This window comes from Euleptes europaea, chromosome 15 (assembly GCF_029931775.1).
Source record: "Euleptes europaea isolate rEulEur1 chromosome 15, rEulEur1.hap1, whole genome shotgun sequence".
In the NCBI taxonomy this organism is placed as follows: Eukaryota; Metazoa; Chordata; class Lepidosauria; order Squamata; family Sphaerodactylidae; genus Euleptes; species Euleptes europaea.
In genome coordinates, this window is record NC_079326.1 from 31,962,492 (window position 1) to 31,986,338 (window position 23,847).

The 23,847-nt window shown below is 40.1% G+C and overlaps 1 protein-coding gene across 9 annotated transcripts in view; it reads right to left on the bottom strand.

Annotated features, from left to right (window-relative positions):
- BAZ2B (bromodomain adjacent to zinc finger domain 2B) overlaps positions 1-23,847 on the bottom strand; it is a 179,218-nt gene that overhangs the window by 3,634 nt on the left and 151,737 nt on the right. For 4 of the 9 annotated variants that reach the window (XM_056861594.1, XM_056861592.1, XM_056861591.1 and 1 more), the window contains 6 exons: positions 22,526-22,799; positions 21,973-22,128; positions 21,339-21,499; positions 19,407-19,717; positions 18,834-18,969; positions 2,413-2,559 (listed from right to left, as the gene is read on the bottom strand). In XM_056861594.1, the coding sequence (XP_056717572.1) occupies positions 2,413-2,559; positions 18,834-18,969; positions 19,407-19,717; positions 21,339-21,499; positions 21,973-22,128; positions 22,526-22,799 (1,185 nt within the window). Of the gene's footprint in view, positions 1-2,412; positions 2,560-18,833; positions 18,970-19,406; positions 19,718-21,338; positions 21,500-21,972; positions 22,129-22,525; positions 22,803-23,847 lie in introns of all 9 variants that reach the window. The other 5 variants (XM_056861596.1, XM_056861595.1, XM_056861593.1 and 2 more) reach the window with 2 other exon arrangements.

A 23,847-nucleotide genomic window follows, 5' to 3' on the forward strand; every position in this document is an offset into this window, starting at 1 on the left:
TCCATTAGAAAACAATCAGACTGGATCTAAAACTCTGCAGGTTAGTGCTCCAATTTGCGCATAGGAGCTTTACAGCCCTCTGGCACCCACTTCTCCCCAGAATCCCTGAGAAGCCCTGTTGAAGTCACAAAGGATGGCTGCCAGAAGGAAATACTCTTTCTGCCAAATCCATGCACAGAAGCACTTTCCATTTGCATTGGGGTGGGGTGGGGGAAGGACACATGTATTCTGGCCTCAAAATCACATGGAGATTTCAGATATAATATCTGTATGTCAGTGAAATGATTTTTAGAAACGGATCCATCCTCTTACAATCAAGTCAACTTCAAGGCCCCTTTAGAGTTCTGTAGATTCTAGTTCTGCCTATTTTAACCTGCTACTCTACTGTTTCAGATTGTAATGGCCTACGGCCTGATACAATAAACTTGACTTGACTTGACTTCGAGTTCTGTAGACGACACTAATCTACTGTCTTCTCATACTATGCTTGGCTTCAAAAGCTAAAAAATTAGTCACTGTAATGGCTGGGGAGATTCAGCACTGTTCTGTCAGCTTTAAACAAGAGCTGTAAACAACACAGTGTAGCAAATGGAAGTGTGACATTTTAGGACACAGTCTGTTTAACAGTTTTACTTTGTTCCACATTTGAAGAGCGCAGTAATTAAAGGGACATTGATACGGACTTGTGAGAAGTTGTAAATGGAATGGAGATGAAAAGGAAGAAAACTACCAGTGGACCCAGATTACAAAACAATGTCTGGAGAAAGTAGGAGTGAGATTCTATATGACAAAATAAATGTATTCATTTGGAGTTCAAGTAAACATTTTGCTGAGTTGCAATGGAAGAATATTAACATGAGCAGGCAATATATTGGATATAAAAGTATGTCAGAAATATCATGATTTAAGGCAAAGTTTCTCTAAATCTTACCCATCGGACATAATGCAACACACACACACACACACAATATACAACAATACAGAGCCAGGGCCATCCTATCTTCTGGACAAATGTGCCATCATAATAAACGTAAAAACACTGACCTGCCGCATGTATCCATTGTAGAAAAATAATTACTTTTAATGCGTAATTTGTTTCCTACATTTTTATTAGCAATTAGAACTAATTCACACCTTACTTTTTTTTTACATGTGCAAAAACCTGCAAAGGGACCCTAAGCAGTTTGCTATGCAAGGGAAATGCACAGATCCATCATGCTGTGGGATTACATGAAGTCCAAATCTCTGCCATTTACATACCAGTGTCTTGACTATTTTTACCTGAACTTTGTTCAGTGGTAACTTTTTTTAGAGTGTGCCCCCATCTTTTCAATACAATTGCACTAAAGCAATATAAAAAGGCTTCTTAACCTTACATTCACCTTGTCAACACCTTGTCAACTGTGCTAAGGACCCCTTACCTCCAAGCAACCAGAAAGGGATGCTTATGTAAACAAGACAAGACCTGGGTTTTTTTTTCACCCTTTCAGGCCTCCATGTGTACCCTGAATATGCTTGAAGTATGCATCTAATAAACATATACCGTATTTTTCGCTCCATTAGACGCACCGGACCATAAGACGCCCCCCCAGCTGGCTGTCGGGGCGGGGAACGCTGGCTCGCGTCGTTCTGGCGCGCCCAGCCGCTCTGTGCGCCCCCCGCCTCTCAGCTGGCCGTCGGGGCGGGGAACACTGGCTCGCGTCGTTCTGGCGCGCCCAGCCGCTCTGTGCGCCCCCCCGCCTCCCAGCTGGCCGTCGGGGCGGGGAACGCAGGCTCGTGTTGTTCTGCCGCGCCCAGCTGGCTCTGTGTGCCCCGCCCGCCTTCCTTCCAACCTAGAATGTGCGTCTTATGGACTGGGCTAGGGTCCATAAGACGCACATTCACTCCATAAGACGCACCGACATTTCCCCTCACTTTTGAGGAGGAAAAAAGTGCGTCTTATGGAGCAAAAAATACGGTACATTTGGTGGAGCCTATGTTCAAGGCTGTATTAATGGATAACTGCTAGAGATAGACAAAGCTTTAAAATGTAATTTACTGTGAAGCACTTAGGGTTGCCAGGTCCCTCTTTGCCACCAGCAGGAGGTTTTTGGGGTGGAGCCTGAGGAGGGCAGGGTTTGGGGAGGAGAGGGACTTCAATGCCATAGAGTCCAATGGCCAAAGCGGGTATTTTCTCCATGGGAACTGATCTCTATCAGCTGGAGATCAGTTGTAATAGCAGGAGATCTCCAGCTAGTACCTGGAGGTTGGCAACTCTAGAAGCACTGCTAATTGTTGATAAGAAAGTGTAGGAGACAAATTATACATTTTTAAAATCTATTTTTTTTCTTATTGCAACATGTGTTTGTAGAGAGCCTGTGTTTTCCAGCCAAACTGCAAAACAATTTTGATTTACATTTCAATTAGTATTACCTTTGCTATGCAAGCAGGACAAAACCAGTCACCATCTGGAATTGTATTGATCTTGGGTCTATGGCAGTAGGTATGACAACCTTTGTCACACCCATCGCAAAGCAGCAGCAGTTCTTCATTGTCCCCTTTTCGGCATATTTGGCAGTACTACAAGACAAGGAAATTATTTCAGATAAATAAGTTCTTAAATTACGTCATGTGGTAAAACAGTGTATTTACATGCATTGGAGACAATATATATACATATATATTTTTTAAAAACCCTATATTCAGGATTTCTGGTTATATGGGAGATTTACACTTAATGCAGAACCTCAGAAGAGAAGAAAGAGCTACCTCCCCCCTTTCTGTATTTCCTTTTTAAATGTATAGCCCATGTTCAGCTAGAGATAAACTGTTTGCTTAGGACTGTTTGCTTGAGGGGTCTGGAGACCAAGTCCTATGAGGAAAGGTTGAAGGAGCTGGGTATGTTTAGCCTGAAGAGGAGAAGACTGAGAGGGGATATGATAACCATTTCCAAGTACGTGAAGGGCTGTCATATAGAGGAGGGTGCCGAGTTGTTTTCTGTTACTCAAGAAGGTCGGACCAGAACCAATGGGTTGAAATTAGGAATTAGACATTAGGAAGAATTTTCTAACAGTTAGAGTGGTTCCTCAGTGGAACAGGCTTCCTTGAGAGGTAGTAAGTTCTCCTTCCCTGGAGGTTTTTAAGAAGAGGTTAGATGGCCATCTGTCAGCAATGCTGATTCTGTGACCTTAGGCAGATGATGAGAGGGAGGGCATCTTGGCCATCTTCTGATCACTAGGGGAGTGGAGGGGGGAGTTAGTTGTGAATTTCCTGCATTGTGCAGGGAGTTGGACTTGATGGCCCTGGTGGTCCCTTCCAACTCTATGATTCTATGACTGCTTCACATGTTACAACACTCTTACCCAAAGGGACTTCCCTGAAAAAACTCGTATGAAATTGTCAAAGATATAGAGAATAGTGTGGGAAGATTGTACATTTTTTTTGTTCCATGTACAAACACTGGTGAACATGCTGGTTGCAGTTTGAAAGTATGTACAAGCAGCAAAAAAAATCATCTTCAAAAGCATCACATTTAGCAATCTACATACAGGCTTCAGATTAATGCCTGTAAAAATTGGGACCCTGAAAAGATTCACAGGAAGGGGGAACTATTCAGAATACCCATTCAATCCCCAACTCCCTGCCTCAACAATTCTCAGATGTGTTTTCCCCTGTAGCAGTCTCTGACATGATCATGGTATCTTGTGAACATGTGCAGAATTAATTCCATATAAAACTTAAACACACATACACATACAGAGGTTTGTGTAATGTATAATGAAAGTCTGTGTCATGCTGACAGGCAACTCTGTGTCATGCTGACAAGCTAGTTCAAGGTTAGCTCTAATCAAAGCTAACTACTAAAGTTACTCTGGCTTGCCCTTGAAGGGGCAGCGTAAAAGCCTTAGCTGCCAGATGTCAGAATCTTAATCTACTAAGAGTGCATTAATAATTGGAAGTGTGCTTAAAAATAATTCTCTCAACATAAGGATAATATGCTTCCTTGCTCTACTGTAATCTTGCAGCAGAGAATGCAGCAGAGAAAGCGGCAGAATATAAACCTGCTAAACTTATGTAAACAAAACAGTTTGTAAAGTGACAATGTCAGCTAAAATTATGTTTTATGAGTTATATAGTTAAACGTTGTGCTACAGGTTTCTAAGTAGTTTCATTTAATGCGTATAGTCCTAACGAAGAGGATGGTATAGAAATTAAATATGTAACTTAATCATGTAACTCAGAAATAAGGATTTATACTTTAGGCACAGAGGACTGAAAGGAAAGGATGTCCATATTTGGGCAATAAGATATCAGAAGACAGGAAAAGAAACCACTAAAGCTCCTGGTTTTGGATACGAAAGGGAAATAAATTATCCTTTCAAGGGTTAAGGAAGAAAAGTTCCTGAGGGGAAAGGAATAATCTTCACTCTTAATGGGTCTAGAAACAGTATAAATACAGCTCCAGTTAGCCCAGAGATTTAGAACCTTTTAGAAGGCTCTCAGAAAAAGCTGAATGGTATGTATGGTTTAAATACTTTACTCTAGACTTTGTGAATTAGATACTTTGAACTGAATCAGAATAATTTGACTGTTATATTTTAGAAGTTGGATTTTGTAACTGAATAGTATGTAAGACTTGCTTACTTTTACTGCATACATTGTAACTGCATACATTGTATTTTTACAAGAGTTTTTATAGAAGTGTTAAAGACTTGATAATCTGCATTTACACATATTTTACTGGAAGTATATCAATAAAAAGACTTGCTTTTTAAAAGTAAGTAAAGTTGTTGAGTCCTGCTTACTCAGTGATTGGCTGAATAAGATACATTCACTTCTCAGTAAGTGGAACATTCTAAGAGCCTGTCATTTGAACAGCACGACCCGCTTCAGTTGGCGAGCCAGCCAGGAGTTACGCCCAGACGTGGGTACGATTCCTGGTTTCACTTTTACTTTCACTTTCACACTTTTACACATTTTTTACATAAAAATTACACCCTTGGTCAAAATAAATCCTATAGGTACCCAAAGCACTGCTTGGGATGGCTCAACAAATACAAATCGCTCTGCTAAATGATTTAGCTAATCAAGCAGGGGTTCAGCTTGTGCATGGTCAACAATTGGTCTTTAGAATGACAAGTGGTCCGCAGGGACTGGGAGATCGTTATATGCGTGGAGTATTAGCATTACAAGACAATGCAAATCCACCAGTTGCCTTAGTAAATCCCACTTTGACTTTGAATCAAGGTCCAATGGATCCACAAGATGCAGTTCTGAGTCTTAGTCACTTTCAAGCTGAAGGCATAGTGGGTCAAGGAAATGCAATAGCTATGGGAGGCACTGCTAGACATGGGCCTTTCCATACAGACTGGCAACCCGAACATCCATTTGCAGCAGGATTTTTACCCATTACTGCAAACGAAATAGCTGCATTAACAATAGCTCAAAGAGGAGCTGAATTGACATTTCTAAGCAGAGTAACTGCTAGAATCATTCAACAAAGAGTATTGGGCTTGGGTGCACAAGCACCAATGGCACTTCATGGTATAGTAACCATACCAGTGAGTCAGCTTCGTGGAGTAGTTGGAGACACTCCCACTGATATAAAGAAAGTAGCAGTATGGCTTTCAAAGAAGACAAGAGCCCTAGATGGGACAATGGCTATAAATACTCCTGAATTAAGAGCAAGAGTTGTGAATGCTTTAATTGCTAATCACCCTTCATTGTCTTTGAGAACAGAGGAGGCTGGAACCTGGCCTCAGGTCATCGGACATCTCTATAAAAAAGCACATGGAGTAGTTCCGGTAGTAGAACTTTCCAGAACATTAACAGACCTAGTGAAAACTGAAGGTTTGATAACTGCTTTTGATATAGGGATGATGTTAAAAGAAGACTTTACTTTAGTGTGGGGTATTCTGAAACCAAGTTGTACAGGACTAGCTGTACTTGCTTCAATTCAAACTGCTTTGTCTATTCTTCCAAATGATAATGTCAGAAGATTACAGTTTGCACAGATAGTAACTACTGTCTATGAGAATCTGGGTTTAGATTCTACAGGTCGACCAGCGCATCGAGAAGCAGCTCGACATCCAGAGACTCCAATCAAAGGAGGAGCTAAAAGGAATGGAAATAATTTGAAACAACAGTTCCGGATTTTCCAACAGAGGACACCTGCTATAGAGGAAAAAGGTCCACAACAACCAGGTCAGAAATTTGTTAAACAAAATCAATCTTCCTTTTCCAGACCCCAGACTAATAAAAACTGGAAAGCTGATTATGGGAATGAGAGAAGCTTACCAGATAGTCAAGAAGCACCAAGAGGCTATGGCCTGAGATATAATGTTAAGCGACCTGATTGGTATGGAAATCCAGAGAAAGGAACTCCAAATCCCTATAGAAGAGGGGAACCATCTATTCAATCTGCTGAAGAGAGGCAGATTCCTGTGAGGCAGTCACAGCCACCACAGGAGCGCAGAGTTCAACAAGTACAACATGGAAATACTCGTCCAATACAACAACCATCACATGAGGGTGGTCCCAGACACGCAGGCAACAATAACATGTCTGCCCATCAGCTGGATGACACAGGAAGAGATACCAGTGGCAGTGACCATGGTAACCACCATTAATGGGGGTAAGGAATATGATTTATATTTCTTGTCTTTAAATTTAGATGGAAGAAATATACAAACTGAAGTGATTTTTTATGATGGAATACAAGCTATAGTTTCCATTAAAGATGTTCCTTGGAGAATGGATTCAAGTATAAAATTGACTATTAAGTTACCAATTGAACAATATCAAGAAAGATTGATTCAAGAATCTCAATTGTCTGAAAAAGGATGCTTACAATTGAAACATCTTTTTCATCAATATAGTGAAGTTTTTCAAAAATGGGAAAATCAAACAGGTCATGTGAAAGATGTACAATTTCATATTGCTACAGGTAAAAAAATGCCTAAAGCTCAGAAACAATATCATATTAATCATAATGCTAGACCTGACATTCAAGTTGTTATTAATGATTTATTAACTCAAGGAGTATTAATTCCAAGAAACAGTCCAATGAATTCACCAATCTATCCAGTGCCTAAACCTGATGGAAGATGGCGAATGGTCATTGACTACAGAGAAGTAAACAAAGTTACACCTGTAGTTGCAGCACAGAATTGCCACTCAACTGGAATGCTACACAACTTAATTCGAAAGAAGTTTAAGACTACTTTGGACTTAAGCAATGGATTCTGGGCGTGTCCAATTTCCCCAGAAAGTTATTGGATCACAGCTTTTACTTGGGAAGGTAAACAGTATGCCTTTACACGCCTTCCACAAGGATTTTTAAACTCACCTGCCTTATTTACAGGGGATGTCATTGAAACTTTACGTGAAGTTCTTAATGTTTTTGTTTATGTTGATGATATTTATTTTTCTCATTCCACTGAAGAGGAACATCTACAAGCCTTGGAGGAAATCATACAAAAGCTACTCGCTAGAGGGTATGTAATTTCTCTGAAGAAATCTGATATTGCCAAATCTGATGTTACTTTTTTAGGATTTGAAGTGACAAACACAGGCAGAGGCCTGACTCAAAGGTTTAAAGATAAAATTGTATCTCTTCAACCACCAAAGACTTTAAAGCAATTGCAAAGCATTTTAGGCTTGTTAAATTTTGCAAGGAATTTTGTTCCGGATTTTGCTGAACGCATCAAACCTCTCTATGGACTGATTTCAAAATCAGAAAAATATAGAGTTCCTTGGACACAAGATGATCAAGCTATTCTTAATGATTTAATCAGGAACATAAATGACTCTAAGTATTTAGAGGCTAGAGATTCAAGTAAAGCTTTGGATGTGAAGTTTTTTACCTCTCCTACAGCAGGATATATAAGATATCATAATGCTTCCTCTACTACACCTATTATGTATGGAAATTTGATTTTTTCTTCTACAGAGAAAAAGTTTACTCCAATTGAGAAACTTCTCACTACAATGCATAAAGCTTTATTACAGGCACTTGACTTGTCACAAGGGCAACAAATACGTGTGTTTTCACCGTTATGTTCGCCACAGCGTCTACAGAAGATGCCGCAAACAGAAAGGAAAGCACTTTCTGGTAGATGGCTAACTTGGCTATCCTACTTTGAAGATACAAGGTTTGAGTTTCACTATGATGATACCTTACCATATCTTGATAATTTACCAGAAGTAGAAACTGCAGATTCTACTACATCTTTTCTCCCACGGCTTCATTTAAATGAATATACAGCTGTTTTTTACACGGATGGATCGGCCATTAACAGTCCTATACAGAAGGAACGGAATGCTGCCGGCTTCGGAATTGTCCAAGGACATTTTAACTCGGACTCACAGTTTGTCATAGACCGCCAATGGAAGTACTCACTTGGTGATCATTCTGCACAATATGCTGAAATTTCCGCAATGGAATTTGCCTTCAAGGAGGCTACACAGGTTACGGGTCCCATACTCATTGTCACTGATAGTAATTACCTAGCCAGATGTTTCAATGAGGACCTGGACACATGGATCTCAAACGGATTCATGAACAATAAGAAACAACCACTACTCCATATAGGTAAGTGGAAAACAATTGCATACATTGCAAAACACCGCCCTGATATCCAAGTGATACACGAGCCGGGGCACAGACCATTGGGATCCTCCCTACATACACAGGGCAACATGATAGCTGACAAGTTAGCTCAACAAGCAAGCCATTCTATACATACTGCCATACATACCAAAGCAATAACTGATTCAGATCTAATTCACTGTCTAGATGCATCCAGACCTAATCCACCTGGATACCCAAAAGCATATACTTACATCAGGAATGAACAAGGTGATGTAATTGTATGTAAATCTGGTGGTAAATATATCTTACCTCCATTTGTTAACCGTCCTAAACTTGTTCAAACAGCACACGCTGGAATGGGGGGACTTCATGGGGGTAGAGATGCCACCTTAACACGTTTGAAGGAAAAATATTGGTGGCCAAATATGAAAAAGGATGTTGTATCTGTTTTAAGACAATGTATGGCATGTCAAGTTGTGAACTGCACTAATACTGTTCAGGTTCCTTTCATTAAGCAGCAACGTCCCAGCGCACCCTTTGAGAAGGTGTTCATGGATTATATTGGACCATTATCTCCTTCAGATGGTATGATAAATATTTTAGTATTGGTTGATGGTTGCACTGGGTTCACTTGGTTATATCCCACCAGGTCACAAACGGTTGAAGCAACAATCAAGGCTCTCACTGCCTTCGTTTCTACATCAGTTCCGAAGATTTTGCACTCTGATCAGGGTCCTGCTTTTATATCTGGCCAGTTTAAGAGCTGGGCCATAGCTTTGGGCATTACTTTGGAATACAGTAGCGTTTATCACCCCCAGAGTAGTGGGAAAGTGGAGCGAAAAAATGCGGAGGTGAAACGTGCCTTGACAAAGCTCCTGCTTGGTAGGCCAAAGCGATGGGCTAAGTTGATTCCTATTGTAATGTTTGGTTTGAATTCATATACAAGTTCATCAAGTGTGAAATCTCCTTATGAATTGTTATATGGTGTTCCGCCCTTATCTCCTTTCACCTCTACCGATACTCCGGTATCTAGAGATGAACAGTTGGCTTTAATTCAAGAATTACGCTTATCATTAGCTCATGATGCTTCTGTTCCAGATGCTTCGTCTCTTTATCCAGGACTATTGATCCAGGAACGGATAAATAGGCCGTCGCAGCTACGACCTCGTTGGAGGAAGCCTACTCCGATACATGCAGTTTTGAATCCCAGAACTATTACAATTTTGGACGACAAAGGCCTGGAAAGAAAATTATCTGTAGATAATATCAAGATTACTAGTCATCAAGATGGTCTCCACAGAGGACATACAGATGGATATGATGAATCAGCACCTGATGGATCAGCAGCTGGAGGAACAGCAGCCCGATCAGCCACAGGATCCAACTGAGATTCCTGAACCACCACCAGATGGCAGCGTTGTCTTTACGAATGACAGTGGTGATGGTACTTCTACTGCTGATGTGAGTACTTCTGCATCTGTTTCTGCTCTTTTACCTCAGATTCCTAACTGGACGCGGAGAACCCGCCGATTTTGTTCCAGACTGGGATGGCTGTGTTTTTGGCTGTTCTTCATATGCATAATCCTTATATTGGTTTTTGGAGCTATCTTCTGGGTGCAATGGGATGATATAATGCACCAGTTGCAACTCATGATTCTGAGGCACTTGCCTTAACGCCTTATTGATGCTTGGGGACTTTATCCTTATCCTAATTCGAGCAAGGAGAGGGTATTTGGACTGTCTCAAGTATGAAGTATGATGGATTGCTCGATTTTGGAACGGATTGTTCAACAAATGATTACCTACAAAGTGAATAGCTTCAAGATGCTTTCTTTGAATTGCTGTGTGCCATGTGACAGGACACTGAGACTTTGGTTACATAGAAATGTTTAACCAGGTAATAATGCTGGTTACTGCTGGTTTATGCTGGTTTATGGAGAATGTTCGCGGATGACCCACAGAAGAGTTCATTGCGAATCAGTATCCACTACCAGATGTAAGGCAGATCGATATTATGATGAAAATAATGAGAAAGAAACTACAAGCAACTACCTAGATTACTTCAAATGACAACTATCCAGGTGAAAAAGATGACACTTCCACTAAATGAGTATCATTAATTACTGATAAAGCGTAAAAAGAATTGTCTTCAAGACAATACATATTTACGATTGGAGAGTGGTAAGTGTGGAACATCTGGTATGAACGTTGTAATGTTTTCGGTTTTAAAAAAAAGCAATAAATGATATACTGTTTGAAGCTAACAAAAGCTTTTGAAAGCTTTTGAACATAATGAATGAATGTGTTTTATGTTAAATGGGATATATGACATAGAGATCAACCTAGTATGGTAAATATACTAATGAATTTATTAGTTTTAAGAGGTTTTTTCAGGATCATAGAGGAAAAAAAGGAGCATAGAGAATTCTTCAAATATAGTCGACTCAACCATTGAGATGTGACTTCTAATGAAATGATGACATCTAAAACGTTTGTGTCAAAGCAACAAAAATATTTGCAACAATAAAGAAGAATCATCATCCTAACCTCGATATGATGTCTTGAACTTTGATTTTGACGAAGACGAATTTCTTATGGACTATTTGCTATTTGCTAATGAACAAATGGACAATTGCTGAATGACAAACTCAAGTCAATTGAAAGACTTTACAACTTAAAGAATGTACCTAAGTTGTGTTTTTGAAATTCTGTGACATGTTAAATATTTTGCGGGAATAAATGCTGCAAATGTTCATAGGAGAGGGTGTAGCAGTCTCTGACATGATCATGGTATCTTGTGAACATGTGCAGAATTAATTCCATATAAAACTTAAACACACATACACATACAGAGGTTTGTGTAATGTATAATGAAAGTCTGTGTCATGCTGACAGGCAACTCTGTGTCATGCTGACAAGCTAGTTCAAGGTTAGCTCTAATCAAAGCTAACTACTAAAGTTACTCTGGCTTGCCCTTGAAGGGGCAGCGTAAAAGCCTTAGCTGCCAGATGTCAGAATCTTAATCTACTAAGAGTGCATTAATAATTGGAAGTGTGCTTAAAAATAATTCTCTCAACATAAGGATAATATGCTTCCTTGCTCTACTGTAATCTTGCAGCAGAGAATGCAGCAGAGAAAGCGGCAGAATATAAACCTGCTAAACTTATGTAAACAAAACAGTTTGTAAAGTGACAATGTCAGCTAAAATTATGTTTTATGAGTTATATAGTTAAACGTTGTGCTACAGGTTTCTAAGTAGTTTCATTTAATGCGTATAGTCCTAACGAAGAGGATGGTATAGAAATTAAATATGTAACTTAATCATGTAACTCAGAAATAAGGATTTATACTTTAGGCACAGAGGACTGAAAGGAAAGGATGTCCATATTTGGGCAATAAGATATCAGAAGACAGGAAAAGAAACCACTAAAGCTCCTGGTTTTGGATACGAAAGGGAAATAAATTATCCTTTCAAGGGTTAAGGAAGAAAAGTTCCTGAGGGGAAAGGAATAATCTTCACTCTTAATGGGTCTAGAAACAGTATAAATACAGCTCCAGTTAGCCCAGAGATTTAGAACCTTTTAGAAGGCTCTCAGAAAAAGCTGAATGGTATGTATGGTTTAAATACTTTACTCTAGACTTTGTGAATTAGATACTTTGAACTGAATCAGAATAATTTGACTGTTATATTTTAGAAGTTGGATTTTGTAACTGAATAGTATGTAAGACTTGCTTACTTTTACTGCATACATTGTAACTGCATACATTGTATTTTTACAAGAGTTTTTATAGAAGTGTTAAAGACTTGATAATCTGCATTTACACATATTTTACTGGAAGTATATCAATAAAAAGACTTGCTTTTTAAAAGTAAGTAAAGTTGTTGAGTCCTGCTTACTCAGTGATTGGCTGAATAAGATACATTCACTTCTCAGTAAGTGGAACATTCTAAGAGCCTGTCATTTGAACAGCACGACCCGCTTCACCCCCCCTCTCACCTCATTTTTTAATTTAACTGACACTCATCTGCTTTCAACATTCTGTCCTTTCTAAGGTATATTTAATATTAATCAAGAAGGTTTTTGAACTTTCCCCTCTTTTGGATAACTTGCAAACTCGCCATTTCCCCACAAACCTGGGGAGTATGTAGAGACCTCTACCTTGATTGTGGGTGGCCAATTTTTGTGGCTTTCACCATCTACATAGGTAATGAGTTTACATTCCAGTTTACTACTGAGTTTACTTGTTAGATATGTTAGACAGAAGTTACATCTGTGTAAGATTTAGTAATACATGAAGCAGTTCTTAAAAGAAAGATTGACATTCTTGACATATTTATGATCTCCAGGACCAGTTACCAGATCCATGGACTAGCTAGCTTCTTTCTGGTAACACTTCCAAAAGCATTTCATCAAATTACTGTTATTTATTTGTGTGTGTGTGTACGTCATTAGAAACTGCTGTAAGAATTTGGAGGAGAGGAAAAAGCCCAGACTGTATATGCATGCTCAGATTTATACACCATTTATTGATGAATTGTTTAATCAAACAATTAAAAATCGTGATCAACCATAAAACCAAACTACACCAAAAATTAATAACAGCAAAGTAAAGCCCATGAAAAAGAAACTCAACTAACAAAGCAATGCCATTGGGGAACAATTGAGAGAAGAATTATCTGATAATTAAAAGCTTGCTGATTTGTTGTTGTTGTTGAAGTCTTACTCTAGCGTCTGAAGATGATCAGAGATGGGGGCCTTGTGAAGTGAAAAGGGAAGGATTTTCAAAATTGGGATGCTACTACTGAGAAAGCCCTATCCTTCATGGCCACCATTCTTATTACCAAAGGTAGGGGGAGATGAAGCAATGAAGGATGCATTGTCTGGACAGGAATACATGGCAGCAGGAAGTCCTTGAGATATTCCAATCCCAGATGATAAAGGGCTTTCAAGATTAAAACCAACACCTTGAATTAGATCCAGACATGGCCAAGCAACAGTGAGAATCTTTAAGAACTGGTGTAATATGCTGCCTATAATGTTGCTGCTCCATTCTGGGCTAGCTGCAGTTTCTAAAGAGTCTTCAAGGACAGCTACATATCTAGTCCAGTCCCCCCCGCCCAAGTTGCAAATCCTGAGTAGACTGGAACCGGATTCCATGATTAACAGCACTGCCATACAACAGTACAGTACCTCAGTTCTATTTGGACTGGGCTCCATGGCAGCTGTTCTTTCATCTGATTCAGATGCCATGGAAAGAGTTGAATATCATCTGCATATGGATGACAAAACAAAACAAGGATGTACTCTGTGCGTGTGTGCCATCAAGTCACAGCTGACTTATGGCAACCTCGTAGGGTTTCAAGACAAGAGATGTTCAGAGGTGGTTTGCCATTAAAGACACTGAACCACATTGACTTACAACATGAAATGCAGAAGTAAGCAGCCAGATGAACTTGTAGGAAAGAGACACTCCAGAAGTTTAAGGTGAAAAATACATTCCAAAACGTCAAGAACTGAGGCTGAAGTGGGACAGAAGCTGTGATGTTCAATGTAGGAGCAAATTTTCTTCCACTGAGCATGAGATCATCTCGTACCTTATAGATGATATTATTGCCTGAAGGGATGGGCCCTCCATAGATTTAGTTTCAGAGATACTGGTCATGATGAAGTATTCTAATGCTGACTCAAGATATCCATATGATGTAGTAGATGACTGAACCATGGTTTGACATAGCCAGTAAGGTGCTACTAGCATGCAACTAGCTCAGTTCATGCTTAGGTTCCAAATCACAATAGAGGCAGAAAAGCATATGCAGTGGTCTCTTCTGTTCCCCACATCTGAGTTGTAAGGTACAAACCAAGGATCCTCTCTGTGTCCCTTCCCTGTTGTAGAATATGGTTGAGTAGCTCTAAAGCAAGGTGGAACCAAAGAGTGAACATTTTCAGATAAGTACCAAGGGTTCCAATACCAACTGTGAACCACTGAGCCTCCTCTTAAGAGCAAATCTCTACAGAAATGTTCAAGTCTTGGGAAACATATGGCTGTGAGGGAAATGCTGTTGCAGATGTACCATGTCCACAGTTTTCATGCTGGAGTATGCAGGCTACAAGATGCTGAATCCCCATTGTTTGTTTACATGTTGCCAAACTGTCTGTTGCTACCAACACAACCCTGATGATCAACACCCACGTGAGGACATTCCATACTGCAATGATAATTAATATTGTCCCTAGGGTTTCCAAGTCCAGGTACTATTGACTGTGAGATTCTTACAGGAAGCTCCTCTGTCCTGAAGGGATAACTACAATAGTCAGAGCCTGCTGATGGAAAGACACTTCCTAATAGATAAGTTCTGTCTGTCAACTAGACATGAAACTGTAGGATTGGGGCCAGAATGGTGAGAACCATACAATGGTAATCCCAAGCAAGTTGGAAAAGGCTCAAAGCCATAACTGTAAGGAAGCATATGAGAAAATACAATTTTGTTTTAAAGATGTGCAAATGAGATGTCTGTGTTGTAAATGCCATTAGTCCAAGAAGGCATTAGGTGCTCATCATAGGCTTGAGACATGAGCATGGCTTTAAGGGCAAAGATCATATGGGGTCTTGTCTTATGGAAAGAGGATGCAATGTAAAGTACCTTTGAGAATGGATCAGATGAACTGGAGCTTACATGTGAAACAAAGGTTGACTTCTCTGTGATGATGCCCAGACCCAAAGATTAAAGGAGTGTAAGAGTGGTATGTATGTTGGCGTTGATGTTTAACAAGCAACACATTGTCAATGAATGGGAAGTTTATGATAATTTTGTAGTCTGAGTTGAGCCGAGTTAACTGTCATGCATTTTGTGAAAACTCTTGGAGTTGGTGCCAACCACCAAAGAGAGACATTTCTGTATTTTGAAGAACAGTTGGTTTTTATACCCCCATTTTCTCTACCTTTAAGGAGTCTCAAACCAGTTTACAATTGCCTTCCCTTCCTCTCCTCACAACAGACACCTTGTGTGGTAGGTGGAGCTGAGAGAGTTCAGACAGAACTGCGACTAGCCCAAAGTTACTCAGCAGGCTTCAAGTGCAGGAGTTGGGAAACCAACCCGGATCACCAGATTAGAGTCTGCTTCTCATGTGGAGGAGTGGGGAATCAAACCCAGTTCTCCAGATTAGAGTCCACCGCTCTTAACCACTACACCACGCTTTGGCCTTATAGTAATGTGGAAATATGTATCCTGAAGATTTGTTGAGGGAAATAATGTTCCATTTCCCAGGAGTGGGAGGATGCTTGATAGGGAGAACATCCCGATTTTTTGGTGACAGAAAACTTAATTGACATCTCTCAGGTGTTTATCTCCCCACCACCACCATCAAGACACAGCTGACTTATGGTGACCCTGTAGGGTTTTCAGGGGAAGAGACATTCAGAGGTGGTTTGCCATTGCCTGCCTCCACGACATGCCCTGGTATTCCTTGGAGATCTCCCATCCAAATACTTGCCAAGATCAAGGTTGAGAGTGTGTGACTGGCCCAAGGTCACCCAGCAAGTTTCCATGGCAGAGTGGGGATTGAAACCTCAGTTTTCCAGATCCTAGTCTGACACCTTAACCACTACACCACGCTGGCTCTCTTATCTTTTTTTATGGACCATAAAGTAATGGGAATAAAATTCATCCCTGGAAGAGGTATGGGAACCAATTCTATGGCACCCTTCTGTAGAAGGGAAAGGATCTCTTCCCATAACTGTGCTATGCTGAAGTGCTGCAAAGCCTCCCTTGCAGGAAGAGAGAGATGTTTCGTCATGTAGCCTATTCAAAGGATGGTCAAAACCCAGCCATCTGTGGCTATAACGTCCCATGCTGGCAGAATGATCAAAGGCCAGTCATTGTAGATGAGGGTTGTGGATGATTACGGATGGTGGTACTCCATTTAATTTTGTAAGGTGGCTTGCCATGCTGCTTATGATGGATAGTCTGGTCTTTTAGGGCACGTGAGGGGGGAAAAGTCACCAAGGGTTCAGTCACCAACTTGCCTGGGGATCTCAGATAGGCCTTGGTGTCAACATAAGGACAGCTGCAGCAAAGTCCAGCAAAGGGACCAGTGAAGGGAACCTTCATTATTTCAGAGCTCCTCTTAAAGGCTGTTGTGTATCAGAGCCCTTGCAGCGTTTTGCCAGCTGTGAAGCCACTTGGAGTACAGGCACAGTATCATATGGCTGAAGTTCAATTCCTCAGGTTGAAACTCAAGGCAGAATTACACAAGACGAGGTTAGTCCCAGCACCAGAAGGTGACAAGATTGAAGGGCATGAGAGGAAAATAATGGGTTGGACAGGATGGCTCGAGCCATCAACGGTGCCAAAGATTTCTCCCAGAGGAAAGCATGAAATAGCTTGCTTGGTAAATGTAGCCCAACAAAAGCAGGAATTGTCTTATGAGCCTTGCCCGCACACAGAAATTGAAATGGGAAGCATACATCCACTATGTATACATCCACTAAAGAAATGCCGCTAGGCCATAGATCTTCAGAGAAAAAATATTTGAGACAGTAAAATAAAACAGGAACTAAAGTCCAACTAAAACTATTTTTCGTTTAGAATATTTCTTATTTGGCTTTTCTCCTCACTGGGAACCCAAATCTATTTTTTTGTTTGTTTATTGGAAGAAGAGCTAATGCTAGAAAGACAAAGGAGAAAAACAGTGGCAAATTGTCCAGAGAACTATGTGAGCTATGACATGGCAGTTACAGGAGAGAATACGGTAGCAAGGCACTTGCCCCTATACTCGGAATGAATAAAAAGGCAAAATTCTCCTGTGGGGGCAGGTTTTGTAAATCAATTTTTGTAAGCCAATTTTCTGAAGCTGCTGCTGGCTGTAATGATGCAGATCCCATAAGCAAGAATACACATACGGGACTCCACAAAAGAAGAAACTGTTCCACAAAGAGAGTAGGGAAGGGGAAGATGGAACGTGACATCATGAGGCTTGTTTACATATTTATGTAGTGAATTTTTATCCCACTTATTTCCAGGAAGCTTATGTACATAGTTGTTTCCTCGTCAACATAGTTCTCTCCTCCTCCTCTATTTTATTCTTAAATCAGTCCTATGAAGTATGTTAGACTGAGAGTGATTTGAAGTGCAAAGTCACCCACAATGCAATCCTAAACAGAGTTACACCCTTCTGAGCCCACTGGCTTCTATGGACTTAGAAGGCTGTTCCTCTGCTTAGGATTGCACTGCCGGTAGGGATTTGAACCTGGGTCTGCTTATCTGACACTCTAGCCACTAGGAAGAAAAACATGAAAAATCACAGAATAAGTTCTTAGCAACATAGTTGCCCAAGGGGACATAGTAGAATCTGCTTGATCTTACTTTATTCTCAATCTGGAAATACCACAAATATCTATGATATTTAATAACACCTCTGCAAACTCATTTCAACGAAAAAAACAAAGTATTTTTTTTGTCAGAGCCTACAACACAGATATAATATACACATAACAAATGGGTCAGAACAATAGGTAAAAAGAAAATTTAGAAGTTCAAAAAAAAGTATAGTAGTAGGAAAAAAGAGTTAGTTATTTCAACAACAACATATTCATTGTTTAAGTGTTAGGATTTCCCCACTGAATGCTATAATATAAAAAAGCTTAATTTTCAGAAATCTGATGCCCAGGATTCATGCAAAATCGCTTTACATGCATTTGCATGCCTTTTATAAATACACAATTAACACAGCAGTGCTTGTTAATTTGTCATTTCTATGCGGACAGGGACATTTCAGCCTATGTGCTTGTACAGTCGTCCAATCTGCACGTACAGCTGTATTAAGTGGGCATGCAAAGAAGCCATGCACATCTTTTTAAGCATGTACTTTGCATCTCATCTTTCTGAAAAAGCCTTTAATTGCAGTCTTTGACACCGAATCCCCATAATAATGACGCAGAAAGGGTCTTTTTTTTTCATTTGTATAATAGTGTCCTCCCGCAGAGAGAGGCCTAAAATTACCCATTCTGGTTTTCTTTTCTTTTTTAATTTTAGAAAAAAAGGAATGCTATGGTCAAAGTATACCAGTAAGAAGGGCATAAGAAAGTTCAGAATGCTGAATTTGGCACCGTTTCTTCAAAATTAATACTAACCAATGTGCTTAAAAAAGTACAAATTTTACTTTTGTAATTCTCAGAGGCAGAAATGAAAGATACACTATCAATTGAGAGGGTCTGAAAGTAGGAAAATAGGATACAGAAAAATTCAGTTTGCAACACTTACAACTTTCATAATAGATTTTTCCCATGCTATTGATTTCTGTAACTGCTGAATGCACAGAGCTACCTGTGCAGCACTGCGAGCTTCTGACAATGCCCTTCTCCATACCCTTAGCCCTGGAGCAATATCCTCTTCCATTCTGCATTGAAATATAGAGAAATTAAGCAGGTCACATCCAATTTTCATCAGTTTCTGAACGTGGAACAATCATTGTCACATTGAAAGCCAAGCGATGACAAAAAAAAACAAAAAACGTACACAGCCAAGTAAGGGTAATAAAAGGCTGAAGCAACTAAATCTGATGTAGTGCACAGACTGTGGCTTACGTGCCTCAAAAAGCTTAGTCGCAACCAGTTAAAATGTAAGATTAAAAAACTTTGCAGGATTAACAAAAGTAACAGAAAAGAAAACGATTTAAAAAAAAAACCTTTACAAAAGCACCATGCATAAATAACGTGACCCGTGCGGATCAGAAGACATACGAGAAGGTTACATAGATAAAAAACACACAATAGAAAATAGGCTCCAATTAGCAAAGAAGCACAATAATTTTTCAAGTTAATCTCAATAACCTACCCGTCACCATCACCACTAACGGATGGTGCAGGAGCAGGGACAGTAACTGTGCCCACATTATCCAGTTTGATCTGAATGGTGGTACTTAAGGGGCTCTTCAGATACCTTCGCTCTATGTTCCGCTCCAAGTCAGCAAGTCTGGTTACTGCTATATCTAGAGGGTTGTCACTCTTCCGCTCTAGAGTACCGCTACTGCCTTCTTCTCCACCAGCACAGTCACCGTCTCGCTTCTTATGCAATTTAGTAACTGACTTATGTTCATAATATACCAGGTCTTCCCTTTCCGATGCTGGCTCAGGGCACATCCAACCCTACATTTTAATAGAAAGGTTTGCACAGGTTTGTTTGCTACTGTGAACACCGACATCTGGACAGTGGGCTTTGAGTTATCCCCTAAATTCAGTGTATTTTTTTTCTTATTCAGAAGACTGCAGACATTTTGGGCTAAGAGTGTGTTAGCCTTTCTTTCCTGTACCACTTGGATACAATAGCAATAAGCGTTTAAACCATGAGTTTTATAGCAATAATATTGACTTGGATCCCCCAGAGTGTTTCTGCAGATGGAAGGATTCTCGCCCACAGATTGTGACTTTCTCACCTTCCCTCTCCCACTGCAGTCTGTCTGTGAAAGTGCATATTATCTGTTCAAAGGTTAAAATGAATGGGTTGGTTCCAAAGACCCATGAGCACAGCTCACAGACTTTTGCTGACTTCCCCTTAATACCACAGATCTTTGAATACCACTCACCCTCCCAAACTATTCCTGAAGTTGGAAAGAGGAATCTGACAAGACCGCCCCTCACTCTTTGCAGGCTCAGAATTTCCTTTCTACTCGTGTCCTTTACTCCATTTGTTAATTTTATTCCGACTTTTAAAACACCCACTCAGCATCTCTAAAAAGCTGCAAAGAACTTTTTTTTTTTGCAACTAATACTCATTGTCATGCCAGTTAGAGTGGATGGTTTTGGCGGTGAACATGGATGAAATAGAAAGAACTACCGTAAATATGCTTGAGGACTGGCTCTCACCCAGTGGGATTTTTGACTATTATATAAGACAAAGTGGTTTGGCATGTGACTTGGAAGCAACTGTTTGAGGAAAACACAACCCAAAAGGCCTCTAAGGTCTACCTAAAAGCTATGGGGGGCACACGGGGATATCTTAAGAACAGGGGTCCTCACCCTTTTTCAGCCAGTGGAAACCTTTGGAATTCTGGCACAGCCACAAAACGGCTGCAGCAGGAGGCAGAGCCAGCTACAAAATGGCTGCTGCCACAGCATACCTTCAGTCACATAGTCAGGTGCAGCCAATCAAATCTCCAATGGCTAATGGGAAGCCTTGCTGGGCAAAAGCCCCACCTGGCCCCACCCACTTTCTAAAAACACTTGGAGGGCACCAAGAAAGGTGTTGGTGGGTGGGGTGCCATGGGTGACCATGGACATCATGCTGGGAACCCCTGGCTTCGGCCCACATCTTCCCATTCAGCATTTCCTTAACCACTGCTAGAGGCCACCAGTTAATTGGAGTGGGAACAGGGAAAGGCAGAATGTGGTGATGCCATGCTATGTTTCTTTTGCTAGATGTTAATTGTGACATGTGGCTCGGCAACATGTCCCCTATAACCTCTAGTTGGGCTCCTTGTGATTCTGGCTCATATTCCTTCTCTGAAGATTTAACCAAAGGAAAAAATAACATCATGCTTGCTGTCCACTTTATATAGGGATCATATAGGAAGGATGAAATAATTTCAGCCAAGGTGATACTATGCTTATGAAACTATATTGGCTTTCTCCCCCGCCCCATTCCCCAAGTCATTATTGAGAAGGCACTTATCCTGAACTGTGAAAGAGCTGCTCTTAACAGCTTCGAATTATAACTTTTGCAATGACATTACTGAAGACAGTTGTTGTTTTTAACCGAAGTACGTTTTACCTTGATTTGCAAACTAGCGGATGCCACTCTTCTTTCTAAGTCTTCCACCTGTTGAAGAATAGCAATATCCATCTCCATGGCTTGCTCTTCTGTGGACCAATTCTCCACAATATCTCGTGTTACCTGGTTTTCATCATTTTCATTTACTTCAATAATTGCAACTGTATTTGGGAATCAGATTGGGTTACTTTAGTACAAGTTTCAATCTAATTGCAGTTTACAAGCTCAGGAATTCTTTTCTCGGGTGAAATATAATATTACAGCGAGGCCAAGGATGGTAGACTTTTAGCAAGAACAATTACTTTAAAAAACTCCAAAAAACCCAGCATTTTGTAGCCTCTGTCACTTAACCCAAGTCAGTAATGATTAATTTGGCATTTAATTAGTTTGAAGAAACTGTGTGTATGCATCTGTGCACATGCGTTCACAGTGTGCGTGTTCTTTTTTGTTTAAAACAACTCAATGTAACTTGGTTAAAGAAAAAAATATGGGGTCAATAATTCTTAAAGTCTCTTTCAGGAAAAAAAATGTTATATGGCATCTTGGCTCATATATGACGTTCTTGAAAAACGGCTACTTTCTAATTGTCATTACGCCACCGCAGTCAGATGTGTGTGACGGTTCAGTTACATACCATCTTTGTTCTTGAGGCAGGCTAGAGTAATATAATCCATATGCTTTTGTATTTGCTTCTGTAAGGCCTTTTCTCTAATTCCCCTGAGATGTAACACTTTAAGCAAAGCTTTTAGGTCCTCTGGGTCAATGATTCTCCACCAGCCAAACTGCATTTCTGAATCAAAACAATTAGATTAAAAAAAGAAAAGAAACACTTGAAAAACAACACATGATTATAAACAATGAAATCCTTGGCCCGTATCCAAAACCTGATTTGTTGGTATACAAGAAAACTGACAGTGCAATTGACACTTTTGTTATTTTCCTTTTCTTGTATCCATTTCCACTATCAAAGAGACAAGCCTCTTTTTAAATTCAACAGCAGCTTGCCTCTTAAGCAGTGGAAACTTCTGCAGAGAAATCAGTTGTATAAATTTCAGGCTACTTATGTGGTTCTTCTCAGGACATTTGGGGGGGAAAACCTGATTGTTAAATTGAAATTCAAGCAGTGATAGCTAAAATTCTGAAATTAGAAATGACTTTTCCCCCTGATGGAGGGAGGTGGTACTTACCTTCTGGAATGGGCTTTGGACTAGGATAATCAACTGGTTTGGGTACTTCAACCACTGTACAAGGCGTAGAAGCTTGTTTCTCTATTTGTGGCACGGGTGATTCACTTTTACTGGTTGGAACACTCGGTGTCAAGAATGAATTCCCATTTCCCTCAGACAATCCTAGCCCTGGCCCCATAGCAGGCATGGGAGATGAAAATGGAAGATTTGATGTAATTACTCCAGTAGGCCATCCACAGAACTGAAGACCCATTACAGGCAATCCTGTCTTCATCTGCTAGGCCAAAAGACATTTTGAAAATACATGATCGTTAGTCCTAGTAAAGCACTGTAAGGAAGCCATAAGACAACAGTTTCATTCCAAACATTATATGAAACAAACAGGAAGTCTGGGTTAGTTAACTTCTTTAAAATAAGACAACTGAGCATTCAGGGGAAAACTGAAACAAAAATGAAGAATTAAAAAATGCTGGGCTTTTAAAAAAAATCATTTTTTTTTCATATGGGAGTTGTTTTACTATAGCACCATAAAACTATTGCCCATGCTTTAGAAATCCATGATATTTAGAAATATCAGTTTAAAGTAGCATCAACAATATGTTTGCCCACCTCCAGGTGGGGCCTTGAGATCTCCCAAAGTACAACTGAACTCCAGACCATAGAGATAAGTTCCCCTGAAAAAAATGGCTGCTTTGGAGGGTGGACTCCATGACATTATATCCTGCTGAGGTCCCTCCCCTCCCCTAACCCGCTGTCCCTAGGCTCCCCAAATCTCCAGGAATTCCCAACGTGGAATTGGCAAACCTATTTAGCAACCTTGTATAATTTAAGAGCAAACCAACGTCAAAATTCAGAGCAAGAGATCAACAAAAAGCCAGTACCAGAAAGCCTATTTGCATAAGTGAAAATATACAGCTTAGCATTGTTGATAATTTGCATGCTGATTACGATGCATAAAGTTTCCACAGCCCACATAGTGGTTGTTGAGAGTCCTTTATTCGGAAGCAGCACATAAGAGATTTCACAATAAGTAATAAGTATATGCAGAAACACCCTGCATGATTATTTTAGAGCACTGGCATAAATCTGCATATGGTTCGCACTTGGATTACTGGCCATCTCTATCATTCCCCTTTCTGTAAAGCATCTCTAAGAAGCCCTTTAGTCCCACAAAATTTTTTTTCCTGCCATTCCATTCACATGTTGGTTATTCTAGCAATTCCACCTATCACTCCAGTATACCATAACGTAAAGATTTCATTTTCTTTTTTAAAGAGCCATATTTGATTCTGTACTTGGCCGTAATTGGTCCTAGAGCCATA